Source organism: Plectropomus leopardus, chromosome 17, assembly GCF_008729295.1.
Source record: "Plectropomus leopardus isolate mb chromosome 17, YSFRI_Pleo_2.0, whole genome shotgun sequence".
Taxonomy (NCBI): Eukaryota; Metazoa; Chordata; class Actinopteri; order Perciformes; family Serranidae; genus Plectropomus; species Plectropomus leopardus.
The window spans coordinates 24,789,380-24,805,520 of NC_056479.1; the positions used below are offsets into that span (position 1 = coordinate 24,789,380).

General features: G+C 40.6%; 1 protein-coding gene across 3 annotated transcripts in view; it reads left to right on the plus strand.

The window, feature by feature from the left end:
* Positions 1-1,033: 1,033 nt before the first annotated feature.
* usp7 (ubiquitin specific peptidase 7 (herpes virus-associated)) overlaps positions 1,034-16,141 on the plus strand; it is a 35,980-nt gene continuing 20,872 nt past the window's right edge. For 2 of the 3 annotated variants that reach the window (XM_042504281.1, XM_042504282.1), the window contains exons 1-13: positions 1,034-2,000; positions 6,225-6,329; positions 6,587-6,785; positions 8,522-8,660; positions 8,904-8,992; positions 9,123-9,231; positions 10,155-10,285; positions 10,617-10,671; positions 10,762-10,842; positions 11,315-11,405; positions 12,528-12,610; positions 12,901-13,010; positions 14,283-14,460. In XM_042504281.1, coding sequence (XP_042360215.1) covers positions 1,910-2,000; positions 6,225-6,329; positions 6,587-6,785; positions 8,522-8,660; positions 8,904-8,992; positions 9,123-9,231; positions 10,155-10,285; positions 10,617-10,671; positions 10,762-10,842; positions 11,315-11,405; positions 12,528-12,610; positions 12,901-13,010; positions 14,283-14,460 — 1,461 coding nt within the window. In that variant the 5' untranslated portion in view covers positions 1,034-1,909. The remainder of the gene's footprint in view (positions 2,001-6,224; positions 6,330-6,586; positions 6,786-8,521; positions 8,661-8,903; positions 8,993-9,122; positions 9,232-10,154; positions 10,286-10,616; positions 10,672-10,761; positions 10,843-11,314; positions 11,406-12,527; positions 12,611-12,900; positions 13,011-14,282; positions 14,461-16,141) is intronic. The other variant, XM_042504283.1, reaches the window with a different exon arrangement.

Sequence of the window (16,141 nt, forward strand, 5' to 3'; positions counted from 1 at the left end):
GAATTGCTTAAGAATTTAATTGAACATGTCAAATTTGAAGGATTACTCAGTAGACTATGCAATGCTGTCAAAGTATATGCAAAATGTTGTTGTGAGCTTTGATTGAGGAAAAAACACATTTGGTATTGTTTGAAATAAGCAAAGTCTTTATGTTTTGTTTTTTTCAAATAGTGAGTAGTCTGTGTTTAATTTTACCACTAATCAATTAAGGAAAGTGCTCACAATTTGCAACCTAGTAGATTTAAAAATTATGTTAAAAAGAGCTAATGAAAAATATCTATTGAAAAAATAAAAATACTAGGGGAACAATATAATTACAATTACATATTTATAATTATATTCCAAAATTATTATTTTTCCTTGTTTTTTTTTAACTTTCTTTTTTGTTTTATTTTTTATTTATTTACCTACTTTTCAGGTAAGTTTCTTGTTCTTGTTACTAATTTGGTCTTTTTTTTCGCCTTTATCCCATGTTTTGAAAGAAATCCAGCCAATTTGGTTAGGTGCCAAAGAGTACATATTTAAAACTATGTTACATATTCATCATTTTTCCTGTAAAATTTTCTTATTCGTTTTATTTTATTGGTCTAATTTTCAGGTAATTTTCTTGTACATTTTACTAATTTCTTCATCCCTTTGGGCGCCAAAACTTTGTCAAATCTGAATTTGCAGATTTTTTAAAAAAATATATGTTAATTTAAAAAAAAAAAAAAAAAATACAGGTGATTCCAAACTTTTGAACAGCAGTGAATTTCAGCACCACATTTACACAGCGATGTTTCCATTGTAAATCACCGACTGGGCCCTCAATACAACATGCAGCCATTAGTGTGCTCGGGCCTATGTTGTCATCGCTAACATTTACATTCATGTAATAACTGTCCGTACTTATATTTTTATATCCCCCGTACCCGCCGCGCACGCCTGATCCCTATCATTTCACATGGATGTGAACCTGGCCGGGGATGGGCCAGTGTTTGGATCTCCATGCGGATGTGACATTTCAGAGAAGAGCGCGACCGCCATTTTGAGATTTACCTCAGACTCAACACACATCACAAACCACGGGAGGAGCGGGCTGAGAGAGAGCCACACAGCAGCTCAGGCTAGCGTTGTATGACCGGGCACATTCCTCACCGAGAAACAAGAGGTTATAGCTAGAAATGCAGCGAGGTGCCGCGTTTGGTCGTTCAACGTGTTAGGGTGGTTTGGAGGATTTGTTTTATGTCGGGCCGTGGCAACTCTCGTCTCCGCGAACTTCCAAATTCGTATTGGAAACTGGTTTGAATGGATAGCTTTTTCCTCCGCTCTTCCCCAGACGAGGGACAATCGGAGGAGCACACGGACTGGGGATATCGCAGGCAAAGTTGTTGAACGTGTGTGTATAGCAAATGAACCGCTGTTTTCATTGTTGTTGTACCTATATCAGCAGTTGGCTGCCTAGTGTCAGGTAGCTTAACGCTAGCTATAAACAGGGTATTTGTTCCCCCAAGATACAGGTCGTGCTGTGCGTTGTCTTGTTGCCCCACATTTTAGCTCATTTCAGCGGGCCTCCCTCCTCGGAGCCCCCGGTCCATCCTTCCAACCCCCCGCCGTCAGCCAGCGACTCGCACCCACCAAAGGCGCCGAGATTGGGCGAATAGCGAGCAAATACGTCCGCGTTTCTCTACCCGCTCCCCCGCCGACCTCCCCTCCTCACTCCCCGGCGCTGACAGCGGACAAGGCCGAGGTCGCAACAGAGCAGGCCCGGCCGCCGAGGCTCGACCTGTCCACCCCACCTCCGCATCTTACCACACCTCACCAGCAGTCCAGAGCCCGGTTCCCCGCCGAACCGACCCTGGACAAGGTCGAGGGTAACAGAGATAGCAGGGAGCACCGCATCACCACCACCACAACAACAGCTGCCAACATGAACCACCACCATCACCACACGCAGCAGCAGCAGCAACAGAAAGCCGGCGAGCAGCAGCTCAGCGAGCCAGAGGACATGGAGATGGAAGGTATGTAATGCTCCTAAGAAGCGTCAACACACACTTTACAACCTATTTTATCATAAGTTAACACCTGCACGAAATATGCATGCGGTTTTATTTGTGCAAACGGAGCTCAACTTTACAGTAAACACGAAGGCCCGAAGCTAGCTAGGATAGCCGGCTGCGTTTTTGCTGATTGTGCGTCCGTTGCAGCATACTTGTGTGGAGCTGACCTCATTTTTTTGCGTTAATGGAGCTTGAATTTATCCCCCCTGCAATTTTCGATTGCTTGTAAACAGTCCTTAAATGAGCAGGTAAACCTCGCTGTCAGATATTAGCTACACAAATCATTCATTCTCATCGGTCACCGTATTTCCAAATAAACGGTTTTGGTCACGGACGTTTTTCGGTAACAATTTCTCAGATGCCAAATCATCGCAGTTTAAAATCCACATGCAGCCGTGCAAATCCAGGCCTGCTGATTGTTTTTAATGCTAAATGTTTGTAAACAGTGTGGCTGTTAGTCTGCAATTAAACATGGATCCATCACTGGGTAAATTAATCTTGCTAAGTTACTTTGACTACACAGTGGGTTGATTTTGACAGTTACCGACAACCGCGTTTTTCGACAAAGTTAGCTAAAACGCTTATAACGTGATCGTTGGGTTTGTAGTTGACAGCATGAAACAATGCACCCGTTTAATAACCGTTTGACAGCCTTTCTAAAAGATAGTGTGCTAGCATCGTGATGGCTTGTGCATTAAATACGGGCCTGCAAAGTACCGATATCGGTCAACAACAAGGTAAAATCTTTCCGTTTGGCATTTAAAACGCGACGTCAGTACATTTGACTGATTAAAATGTGAAGTAAATGTGTTTGATTTGGAGAGCGCGGGGTATCTTTTATCTCTCTGTGTGTTCGTTAAGCTGGTAAAACGCAATGCTAACGAGACAGCTAATTTTAAGCTAGTCAATTAGCACCGAGGCCCGCTTCTTTACATTGATTTTCTGGCTAGCATGCTAGTTAGCTGATCAGCTAACACTCACGGAGGGGGTGTGTGGCGATCCAAAATGGTGGCTTGTATTTTGCAACGTTCGATTCGGCTACTGCATAAATGTTAGGCCGCTCGCAATTTAGATTTTCCCACTTGTGTTAAATTGATGTTTAACGGTAAAATAAACTCATTCTTAGTGATTTTTTTGTCTTGCATTAGTCTCATCTTGTTAGCTTGTACTTGTGATTCCGGCTAATGTTGGCTAATAACGGCCTGCAGATGAATATGTGTGGCTAGTGTTAGCTAGGTGGCTAACGCAGATGCGTCAATCGTGATTTGCTAAATTGAGCGCTATAACAAGTTTAGTCATGCCAGGAGAGCAGATGACAATGTGACAGACGGAATGTAAAGTGTGCTTGGGTTTAGTTGTTTGCGAGTTTAATATGTTGATATGTCAAACGGCAGTGCTGGCAAGTAACGGTAGTCGCCGCTGCGGTAAGCCAGGCCCGCACAGAGGCAGCGCGGGGATTTGCTGCTTCATTGTATGGACGACCAAACGGCATGGAGCTCGCCATTTTTAATGATCTGTGTTTTTGTTAGTCAGCTTTTGTGGTCCGAGCCACCTATCTCGCTGTTTAGCAAGCGTTTTACCCACAGAATATCCACTCGATCATTGTATAAAGTTTTTATTAATGTCAACTTTGGGCACAGTGGAGGCTAGAGGAAGCCTTCAGCATCACTGCGTCATTTAGTCCCAGTGATTTTATTATTTGTTCACACACACACATCGTTTTTACTCGGCTGCACAGATCATATAGCATAACTTCTTTTTTGCACAAAAATAAACAAGTAGAAAGAACTCCAGGTGTCATTAACATTTTTTATTGTTATTTTTAATACTTGGCTCACTTGTAGCAGGTGCACTCACCAGACTTCCTCACCCCTTAGTTGCTGGTTCACCCTTGCTGGACTCTCTCCCAGTGCACTGCAGCCTTACAAGGACAGTGAAAACAAGTCGACATAATAAACTGTTCGTGTTTTTCCTGCTGCTTATAGCAACAGATACCAAATTTCCTTCATGGCATAAGACTCCATATAATTTCAGTGCAGTTAATCCATCATCTGCTCTGCATATCGCAGTCATTTTAGCAATTTTGTCATAGCAAAATATGCCAGGCTGTACCTGCCACACAATCAGTCTAGCGTTTGTGTCTGTAACAACTCTTCAGACATACAGGAAAATAATGGAGAACATAAATAATGCTATTTCTCAAAAGATACCTTTCTTTTAAAACTGAATTAGTCTGATAGGACAAGATTAAGGACTAAGATGCTTGAAGATAACTTTAAAAATCAAGGTTTCATCAGTTGGCTTTATATGTGACATGAAATAAATTTAGGTACAATTCCAGTGATATTATTTCAGGAGTATTTTGTGCTTTATCAGTCAAAATTACAGTCAAAAACAACTTCCAATGCATCTGATGCTTGAGGTTTGATGCATCAAACGGCATTTCTAGTGCCAAGTCAGTGCAACAGAATCAGCTGTGCTGTGTTAACCTTGTTGCTGTAGGTGAAAAGCACATCTGGGGTTGTTTTTCCTGTTTGCCTAGCATACAGTTATGTGACAGAAGAAAATTTGTCTTGATGAGGATGACCTTTATTTGCCATTTTCCCTCCAGATGCTGTGGACTTTGAAAAAATAGGAAATATTAGGATAATTCTTTTGTTGCTTCTCACTTGAACGATAAACGTTTTGTTTTGTTATTTACAGGAAATATATGTTTAAAAAATAATAAATCAGTGCCTAGATTCTTGTGATTTTCCTCTTCCAGACACCTGCGTAGTTTGAGTGACATGTAGTTCTACTTTAAGCCTTTGTAACATTTTTGTCCAATGTGAAAATATCTGAACTCCATCCAGCTCCAGATTTCAGTGATCCATTGGGATATACCTCTCAGAGGTTTCAGGATACACTGACACAGTAGGCGGGACAAGAAGTTGTCATGGAGTTGACTGACAGACCCCATTAGCAAAATGTAATCCACTTGAGGAAACGAGGTCAGTCTCCTGTAGGACTCGGTCAGTAACGTTACCTGGAGACACACACACCCAGCTGACATCACTGCGTCTGTCAGCTCGGGCAAAGACAAGGATCACAGATAACACATGAAATACAGTGTAAGAGACAGACTGACACATCAACACATTTGGAGACATACGCCTCGTATCACAGCTGTTGTTAATCTCAAGTCTGGCTTCTGTTGCTTCGTTGTCATCATCACAGCATCCAGATTTCACTCTGTTCTTGAAGTCCACTCAAAGCTCCTGTGTTTCACTGTGTTTTGATAGATGAGGCTGCATGTCGAGCCGTCTCATTATTCGGCTGGGATAATTGTTGTCCTCTGCGCGTGTGTGTTTTTGTTTGAGTGATGACTTGCAGTCTAATCCTGCATTGTGTCCATAATTACCCGGCCTACTGTAATGTCGCATGGTCTTTGTCACACACACACATACACACACACACATAAATTCTCTCTCTGTTGCCCTCTCTCTGACACACAGACTGGGAAAGAAGACTTGTCATGCTGCCTCAGCAGGGTTTTCCCAGGGAAATGTATGAAAGGGCAGAGGAGGGATCGTTATGTGTGGAGATGCAGGAAATAAAGACTGAGACTGTAGTGGCAGAATTATTTTTTTTTTCATTTTTAGTACAAAAAAAATCAATCTTGGTTATTGCAGTTTTTTATGCCTGATGGGAATGATCAGATTATAAATATGTCCTGCTCTTTAAAGCATGCTTATATTCACAGAAACCTAGCAAAGTAAGCTTTTAACAACTTGACTAATCTCCCCTTAAATTTTCCATCATTAACACAACCAAATTACTAGTTGCAGAAATATTGTAAGATTAAAAGTGATTTGTACTGATTTGTATAATACATTTTCTTGAAATAAAATGGTCCAGCGGTGGTGAAGAAGTAATCTAGGAGCTTGTCTGTTGACACAACTTTCACTTTTGTCCAATTATGACTTGTAAACATGGATGAAAATGAACATAATGTAAGAGGAAGCCTTTTTGTGTGGCTGTTTTACGTCTTGATGCCATAATCTGTTGATCTCGGTGGGATAGAGTGATGTTTTTGACACCTTGTTCCTGACTTGCTGATGTCACATAGTTGACAGAACATAGTCATCTTTCCAGCTCTCTGCTAGAATCATACAGTCTCATCATGTTGTTTCTCTCTTTGTACAGCTGGGGACACAGACGACCCTCCAAGAATCCCGGCGAACCCAGTGATCAATGGCAACGTGGCCATGGCAGATGGACACAATAACACAGAGGAGGACATGGAGGATGGTGAGGATGATGTGCACTTACATCAACAAACAAACATAACTACAAAAACTTGGCACTTTTGCTTGTTTTGTAGCATGTGCTGTGAAAGTAATTGTCATAATCCAGGTTCAACATCATCCTGTGAATTACTAAGTTTTATTGGCTGTGGAGTTATTAGTCACCAGTTGCACCTGGGCTTGTCAGTGAAAGCTGGAGGAAACCTGTTCACTCTCTCCAGCAGCTAACATGCCCCCTTTTCTTCCTCCGTCTTTACACAGATACCAGTTGGCGATCAGAGGCGACTTTTCGCTTTGTGGTAGAACGCTTCAGCCGCCTGAGTGAGTCTGTGCTCAGCCCGTCCTGCTTTGTTCGAAACCTTCCATGGAAGATAATGGTGATGCCGCGCTTCTACCCGGACCGGCCACACCAAAAGAGTGTGGGCTTCTTCCTGCAGTGTAACGCAGAATCAGACTCCACGTAGGTGTCTTGATGGGACATGGGATTTGGGGGACATCACAGAGATGCACAGCTCACATCTACACAAATTCATTTTTTTATTTTATTACAATCTCTGTACGCACAAGTGTTTAAGCATCATTTCAGACATAATCTCAGTCTATACTAACATTTCTGAAAACCCACGACCATTCATGAACACTGGGCGTGCACATGCCGATGTAAACAGGAAGCAGATTGTCTACTCTGCAGGTGGTTGCTTAGCTGCAGAAAAACTACAGAGATGGCGAAAAGTAAGACCAGAGATTTCACTGCCTGGACCGACAATGAGGTGGAACAGTTACCGAAAGTAACACATGAGTATAACGGACAGGTCACGCTGCTTGTGTGAGCAGCGTGCAACAGCTACCTCGCTAAACTGCTGTGATTCGCACACGTCTTGTTCACACAGGCTGTGATGCTGTTACGGCGCTGCAGCAGAGCTGCCTGCTGCTATGAGTGCTGTATTTCCACAATTAAAAGCCAGCACCCCACTCATTAATGGAGTTAATGTAATATTAGTTTCAACAGTGTCTTTCTCTTTGCTGGAACTAGTGAAGCACCAGTAAAATAGTTATCTGTGTAACCCTGCAGCTCCTTCAAAATTGCCAAAAGCCTCCTGGTGTCCTCACTCACTTGTGTCCTTTTCACATTTGACAAGCAGGGCGGCCTGCTCTTTGGAAGTTCACAGCTGTGACATATTCTATCCATTTTTTAACGATTGTCCCACTGTACTCGGAGAAATATTGAGTAGAAATGTGCTTCCATCGGTCCCTTAATTAGTGCTTTTTCAGTAACCTTGTCCGAGCTTATTTGGAACAGTCTTTTGTCTTTATGATGTAGTCTTGGCCAGGAAACTGAAAGTTGTTGGACCGTCCAGATGTCACAGCCTGATTACACACAGATGATCATTCAATTTACAATGCATTTTACAAAAACACTTGACTGCATGTGTGTGTTTTAGTAGATGGGGTGAATACTTGTGCCGACACTTCATTCAGTGTTTATTTTTGATTTACATCAGTTTCTTGCTGTGGTTTCATAGCTGAAAGAGATCCTCATGACCTTATCCTCTAGTCAACTAAAAGATGTAATCTCTATAGAACTGCCCCAAAGAGCAGTGAGGAGATAAAATCAGCTGTTGAGACCCTATTGCCATGTCATTCCTTTTTGGCTTTTAGATCATATGATAGTTTGCCGTGTTAATTTGCTTACCTGGCTCACAGTTCACTACAAGTTTGTTTTGCTACATTATAGATGCAATAAATCAAGATCAGAGTCCACTAACTTGGTCATGTGTTTCAGCTGCATCAAAACTTACTTGATTAAAAATGCGTCGTCTGTTTCATGCATTGCTGAATTGTTTCCAGAACCTACGGCTTTGAATTTTCTTGAGCGGGCTGCACATTAATTATGTTATGTGAAACACAGGATGACGTTTATAATTTCTCATGAACTTTAACAGATTCTAAACTAAATAACACTCATCTAGATGGCTCCTCCCTCCAACATGTTCACAGAATTCTTAAGAACAGAATGTGTTAATCTGACACTAGATCCACATCTGTTTGAAAAATACCCAGGAGGATGCATTTTTTAGAATTTCTTTATGTAAGGAAGCTTGCTTGTTTATGAGAAAATGGTAAAATAAGTTAAAAAAAAAACCTTGCAATGTTTATAAACTTTTCTAAGATACCTGGATTCTTGTATTGTTTCAGGTCATGGTCGTGCCACGCGCAGGCCATGCTGAAGATCATCAACTATAAAGACGACGAGAAGTCTTTCAGCCGCAGGATCAGTCATCTGTTCTTCCACAAGGAGAATGATTGGGGCTTCTCCAACTTCATGTCCTGGAGTGTAAGTACAGACACAGACAATGTAATTGATGGAAGATTAATAATATAAAACATATATTTAGTTATTTGTTTATTTCATGGGTAGAAGAGGTCGTGCTGCCATAGCTGTTGTATTTTTATGCAGCATAATGCTGTTGGTCATAGTCTACTTGAACCTCTTAATCATAAATAAATAAAAAAAAATAAGAAAATGCTTTTACATCTGGCTACTCTTTTTGATTTTAACTGTTTTGTTGTGTTTCAGGATGTGACTGATCCAGAGCGGGGCTTCATTGATGACGATAAAGTCACATTTGAAGTCTATGTCCAGGCAGATGCCCCACATGGAGTGGCGTACGTAACTCTTTATTTCTTGAGGGTCTTTTCTCTCTGGTTTGGGATTTCCACAGAGGTTCCAGGTTTAATTTTCTCTGTTGAGGTTTTATGAATTCTAATAATAACATGAGCCTTTTCCTGTAACCAGATGGGACTCTAAGAAACACACAGGTTATGTTGGGCTAAAGAACCAGGGAGCTACCTGCTACATGAACAGCCTGCTACAGACGCTCTTCTTCACCAACCAGCTACGACGGGTACGCTTTCGTCTTTGCATGCATTTATAAATTTGCTTTGTGTTATGTGCTGTGTGTATTTTACATGTTATTTGAGTGTGTTGGCTTAAGCTGAGCAGATCTGCATTTTCTTGTGTAATTGTGCACCAGAGCTTCAGTTCAGTGCTTGCACTCTTGTGTGTTTGTAGTTTTTGTCCGCATGTTGACACGTCACACAAATATTGAGGACCAGCCTCAAATATATTAGGGGTTCTGTATCTCATAAATAATGTTTTTTGACTGGAAAAAAACTGTTTAAGTCTGACATATTTAAACCTCTCACATGATATCGTCAAGGGGAAAACATTTTCTCAGAGATGCAGTGTTGTAAGTGAAAGTGACGCAAGTGAGCATCAGCAACAAAATCAATTTTATTGCATTGTTTTTTTGTTGGAATATCCGGATTGGCTGCAAGTGAGGCAGCCCTGCTGTTCTGAGCTGAGCTTTTGTTGGACGTTTCTATTTATTCCTGTCGCTGGCTTTGAAATGGATGAGGAACGCTGATTCATGAAGTTGAAATGAGGAGTTATCTATATCATACTTCCTCACTTCATGGCAAAAAACAAAATAAAGAGGCAGCTGGCTGAAGGGAGATTGCCAGGGAGCTGAGAGTTTCTTGTGAATGACCATCACTAATAATAATCCATTTGCTGTTACTTAAAATGTAAATGTGTATAGTCAATTTCTGCAAACATCACAGTATAAAACATGTTTTACACATGTAGGAAGAGAGAAATACTCACCCATCTTTACCTTTTCATGGCATGTAAAAGTGTGCACTTTACTTGAAATTAAATAAGAATGAAAATAAATAAATACAGTGCATTTCTTCACTCAACAGTAACAATTAGTAACCTTCGTCAGTATTATTGCCTGAACTAATCCTGGTGTGACTCTCTCCACAGGCGGTGTACATGATGCCCACAGAGGGAGATGACTCGTCCAAGAGCGTTCCCCTGGCACTGCAGAGGGTTTTCTACGAGCTGCAACACAGCGACAAACCCGTCGGCACCAAGAAACTCACCAAGTCCTTTGGGTAGTGTTGACTTTCTTTATAGACACCTCACCTGTTATTTGTCTTAAGATGGTACAGATGGAGGCTAGAAATATAAAGTAAAATCAGCGTTTAGTGTTTTTGACTCGTGCTGTAACATTTTCTCTGCACTACTTTGTTGGCTGTGTCCTGCTGTTGTTCTGTGACTTGGTTTGATGTCAGCGTCCAAATCTGGCAACAGATTATTTTTGACACATAAAGACTGTTAAATATTATTTTTAGTATAATTTTAAGTGGCTACCAGGCAGATATTTCCTGCTTGTGCAAGTAGTGTATCTGACTGTCATGCTGTTTTTCTTTTTCTTGTGTTAAGATGGGAAACACTAGATAGCTTCATGCAACACGATGTACAGGAGCTGTGCAGAGTGGTGAGTTCTCTCATACTCTTGTGAAGAATGTCAGTGTGTGTCTGCTGAATAATGACTGACTGACTGTGCGCGTGTGTGTGTGTTTTGCAGCTCCTGGACAATGTGGAGAACAAAATGAAAGGCACTTGTGTTGAGGGAACAATCCCTAAGCTCTTCAGAGGAAAGATGGTGGTATGTGTTCGCTCTTTCTACCTCCTCTTGTCATTTTTTTTTTACAGAAGTCCAGAAAGTCAAGACTGGTTTCTTTTCTGGTCTGGGCTGGTTTTTTGTTTTTAAATTTACTGTGGGGGAAAAAACAAAACAAATGCAAATTTTTTTCCGAGTCATTCTTCTTTTATTTCATCATTGAAAAAAGAATTTCCCCATTTTTCTATTTCTTTTCACCGTTGAGGGGAAATAAAAAGACAAAATCTTTAAAAAAAAGTGTGTAATGTCAGCCCTGCATGCATCATGTAAATACTGCCGTAGATGTTGTTGACACAGTAATGATGTGAAGTAGTCTAACTGAGCGCAGGATGTAGCCTGGAACAAGGTCAGTTTATTAATAGAGGAAGGTTAAATCAAGATGTGACCCTCTTAGAAATACTATTTTTGACATGATTATATGTATCATACAATCTGACCCGTGTGTGTTTCTCTCCAGTCATATATCCAGTGCAAGCACGTGGACTACCGGTCAGAGCGGATAGAGGACTACTATGACATCCAGCTTAGCATAAAAGGAAAGAAGAACAGTGAGTAGTGACATCTACACAACATCATGGCTTTGCTCAAACAGTGAAACACTGGAGCTGCACCCTCACATGTTTTCATTGGCTTAACTTGTTTTTTCACTCTGATATTCATGTTTATGCTCTCAGGCCAGTGTTAAAATGTGCACCTTAGAAGAACAAACCGCTACTTTAAGTCTTTCAATCCTGACCCTGTCAGGCTACTAAATGCTGACTATAGTCATTTAAAGTGACCTCTTTGAGGTCCCCTTTTATATTGATACTATTAGGGGTGACCCAAATTGTCAACTATTCACCGATTCAATCTAAGGAGCATGATTCGACTGCCAATCTCACAGCTGAATTATCACGGTTGGGCTAATTGTGGTCCTGAAATAAAGGGTCAATTTAGGCTATACGGGCGTGCTGAATGTGCTGAATTAATGGTTTCTGTCTAAAAGTCATAGCCTTTTTTTTTCGGTATAAATTTGTTGATCAGAGAACATGTGCGTTAGGTGCAATTTTAGTTAATTTTCATCATTGCAGTAAACCAAAACTAGAAGAAATACCAACATCAGTTCTGACTTTAAGTTTTGGAAGGTCCTAAGAGAAAGACTAAAGTTCTGCTTACAACCACAGAAAGCAAGCAGGAACGAAACTCAGTGACGTGTTGTGTCTGTCTATCGATTTGCTCTGTTCACTTTCAGTACTATGGACAGCGCTGCTGATGCACCTACACACACACACCCACACCCCCGACACAAAACCAACAGCGCTGGATGGAGCACGTCCTATGACAAAATACATTCATTTACCAAGTCAAGAAGAGAAATTGTTGTATTGTTTCAGCTCTTTTGTCTGGTGAAGGGAAAAAAGAAAGAAAACGAATGTTGCAAAATAGATTTGGATCAGTGAGGAAAAACATGATCTGGCGACAATAGGCAACACTTGACAAATCACATTTGACTGCTTAAATTCTACAGAGACACCCCTAATATTTTTTTTGTGTGCGTGTGCACACACGTGCGCCAAGAGCCATTTTATTTTATTTTGTGTTATTTTATATACAACACACTAGAAGCTGTTTTTCACCTTACCAATATGGATTTCTTCATGATCTCGTTTATTCTTTCTGCTCATTTCCAGTCTTTGAGTCATTCAAAGATTATGTTGCAACCGAACAGTTAGATGGAGACAACAAATACGACGCAGGAGAGCACGGCCTGCAGGTGAGGCTTCACAGAGACTGTATCTTAATTATTGATGTGTCTTTTTGTTCAAGTATATTTCAGTTTGCATACATTTAGTCTTATGTTTTATTTATGTACTCTACATTATAATTGTTTTTTAAGCCATGTCATTAATTGATAAAACTGGACCCTGCTGCCTTAACAAGGATAATGTGAAGTTCTGATTAAAATAAGTAGCCCAGTGCTGCAAACGTCAAGGGTTGCACCATGAATGTCAATGAAATGTCCCAAACAAATGACTGACATGTTTTTTTTTGTTTGTTTTTCAGGAAGCAGAAAAGGGGGTGAAGTTCCTTACCTTCCCTCCAATCCTCCATCTGCAGCTCATGAGGTTCATGTATGACCCACAGACTGACCAAAACATCAAGATTAATGACAGGTAAAGCAAAAACACGACACTCTCGCACAGCCGCATCTTTTTTTATGTTTACTTTCTTGTGCTACCTTACAAATATACACACACTGCCCTACTTGAATCAGATGTCTCCCTGTCAAGAAATATTTCAGGCGGCTGATGGTAAGATACAAGTCTAGAGATGGTCTGGTCCATATTAACCCTTTGAAACCTGAAGCGACATCAAAATCATTCAAATTCATCAAAAACATTATTCAAAACCATTGGGAAAAAAGTAAATGAGCAACTTCGTGAGAAATGTTCTATGAATTGCAAGAAATTAGTCAATTTAGAAAACTTTTTAAAAAGGGCAAAATGTCTAGGGAAAAATTAAAAAGTAATGGAAAAACTATTTAAAATTATGTTACAGAAATGTTCTCATTTTTTGAAGCGGATTTTTCAAGTCATTTCATTGTTTGTTTGCTTTTTACTTTTTCAAATAATTTATTTGTTCATTTTGCTAATTTTCTGGTAATTTTCTTGTACTTTTTACTGATTTCTTACAACTTTTGAGGTCATTTCCTCTCTTGTTGCTCATTGCCTGCTTCCCACGTTTTTGGAAGAAATCAAGCCAAGTTGCTCAGGGTCCAAAGGGTTAACATAGGTAAAAGAGAAGTCTTTTTCCCAAAACGGCAACCCAACCCATGCTCCCTGAACAGCATGCCCTGACCTCCTGCACTAAAGCACTGAGAGAGTGAGTCAGTGAGAGTGTTTCCTGCAGCCCGTATCATTCTGCGCAAAGCTTTGTGTGAGCTAATGGTGTTTTAATAATCCGCCAGGATAATGTGACACTTTCAGAACGCACACACACTCGCGCAGCCATCCAGAATAGCTAATTTTCCTTTTCACCAAGCTCTGAGTCATCGTTGTGACGCTGCCACTGGCACCTGGCCCCCTGAGGGCTTTGTATATGTACACACACACACACACACACACACAGCCAGTGTGTGGATGTGCTGTGTTGAACTTGAATCATGACAGCTTAAACTCTTGCTTTCTTTCTTGTATGAATTTTCCTCGTCTTAATATTTGACCCATTTCCATCCTCTTTTCTTTTTTTTTTAACCCTTTCATTTCTGCCTCCTTCTCTTTTTGTCCTTTTGCCTTTCTGTCCCATTTTCTCCTGCCTACCACTTCCTTTCCTCTCCATTCTCTGCCTCTCTTGTCCTTGTTTTCCATCTTCCCTTGCTTCTTCTTCGCTTACCTCCCCTCCATCTTTCCTCTCTGCTTCTCCTTTCTCCTCTTTCTCATCTATAGGTTTGAGTTTCCAGATCAGTTACCCCTGGATGAGTTTCTTCAGAAGCCAGACTCAAAGGACCCGGCCAACTACATTCTGCACGCCGTGCTTGTGCACAGCGGGGACAACCATGGCGGTCACTACGTCGTCTATCTTAACCCAAAAGGAGACGGCAAAGTGAGTGTCAAGGAGCCAATAGTGAGGACAATTTTTTTATTCACCTTACACCAAAAATTCTGTGGGCAGGGTTGGGGGTTTTGCACAACTAATACTTCTTTACTTGGGGTAGGCTAACACGGGGGTGCTCAGCTTCTTAAGATACGAGATATAATTTGTCATTATGATGGCTACACTTAATTTGACGATAGACTGCTGCACTGGTTCACTATAGAGGAGGACTGGGCGATATATCGATAGTTTATCAATGTTGTGATTGAATCTGAGTATCGTAATATTCCAGGTGTGTTCTTTCCTGGTTAAAAGGCTGCATTATAGTAAATTGATGTAATTTTGTGAAATAACTAGACTGTTCTGTTATTTGTCTTAACACGCTTAGTCATTTTATCCACATCGGTGCTGATGATCAAAAACACATTGTGTAAATATTTTGTGAAAGCATTATTGTTGCAAAATGGAGGTATGTGGTCAAAAATATTGTGATATCTGATTTCCTCCAAAGGGCCCAGCCCTACTGCAGAGTAGATTAAACAAAAAGCCACTAAAAGTAATCATGTTTATAATATTAGGATTTTTACCACATTTGAAGAGTGCATAACACATTTTATTGTATGGAATTATCATTAGAGATAAGAGCTTACCTGATGATTGCGCAGAAACAATCAGAGTCGAAGAATTCTGTCCAACTGAAGTCATACTCACTTACATGAAATAATATCCATAGAACTTTGTCATTTCTGCTTATGGCCTTTTAAACATAAATGCCAGAGCCTGGATAAAGAATAGATGCTGCCAGCTCTTTAGTGACAAATTATTCCAAAGATGTTAAAAAAACAGATGAAGCATTTGCTGAGCTGCCCACTCAGACTCAAAGCTGAGAGTTAATGGTCAGACAAGCTACTTGCCAGAAGGGCATCTTACCACTTAATGTCAGACCCGTGTTGAAGCAGCGACATAGGAGGTAAATAAATACTTTATCTCAGGAGGCTGCATTTGCACCAAATCAAGCTGCGGCAATTAGCAGCAGGGTTGTGCGGCGGTGTGGGAGTGTCACTCGATGCCCCATCTGTGGGGGAGTTGAGGGTTTAGACCAACTATAGAAAGCCAATCTCCCCATTCTCAGTGACTGAGTTTATGTCCAACAAGATTGTTTTTGTTGGCTTAAAAGAACTGTTGAATTTCTTTTGATTATCATTATAATATCGTTTCTGTCACAAAAGACACACCTGCACGTGCACAAAAACAAGCGAGTGCTGTCCTTTGCAGGAAAGGACACACAAAGTGTTACATATACTTTATTTCTTTTACTCATTGTAATATTTAACAATAGAAAGTGACTGTATTACTTGTTCTCTCGGTCTTCGGGTGTCTTTCAGACTGATTCCTGGTCACAAGATTGACCACTGCAGCATGACATCAGGTTGTGTTTCTTTTAAAAGTTGATACTTTTTCAACTTTTCGCCATAATCTTCGGCAGCCCCTTTGACCCCACCGTCACAGCCTACACACTTCCCACACTACCCACAATCAAATGAAAGAAAGCACTGGTGTTGATTTGGTGTGACTGCATCACTTAAGCTTAGGCATTTAATGTAAGTTGTAATGATAATAAACTTAATTTGTGTAGCAATAAAGCACAGTTACTTAATGCTTTCAAAATAAATATCTCAGAATATAAGATAAAGCAGAGTGTAATAAAGAT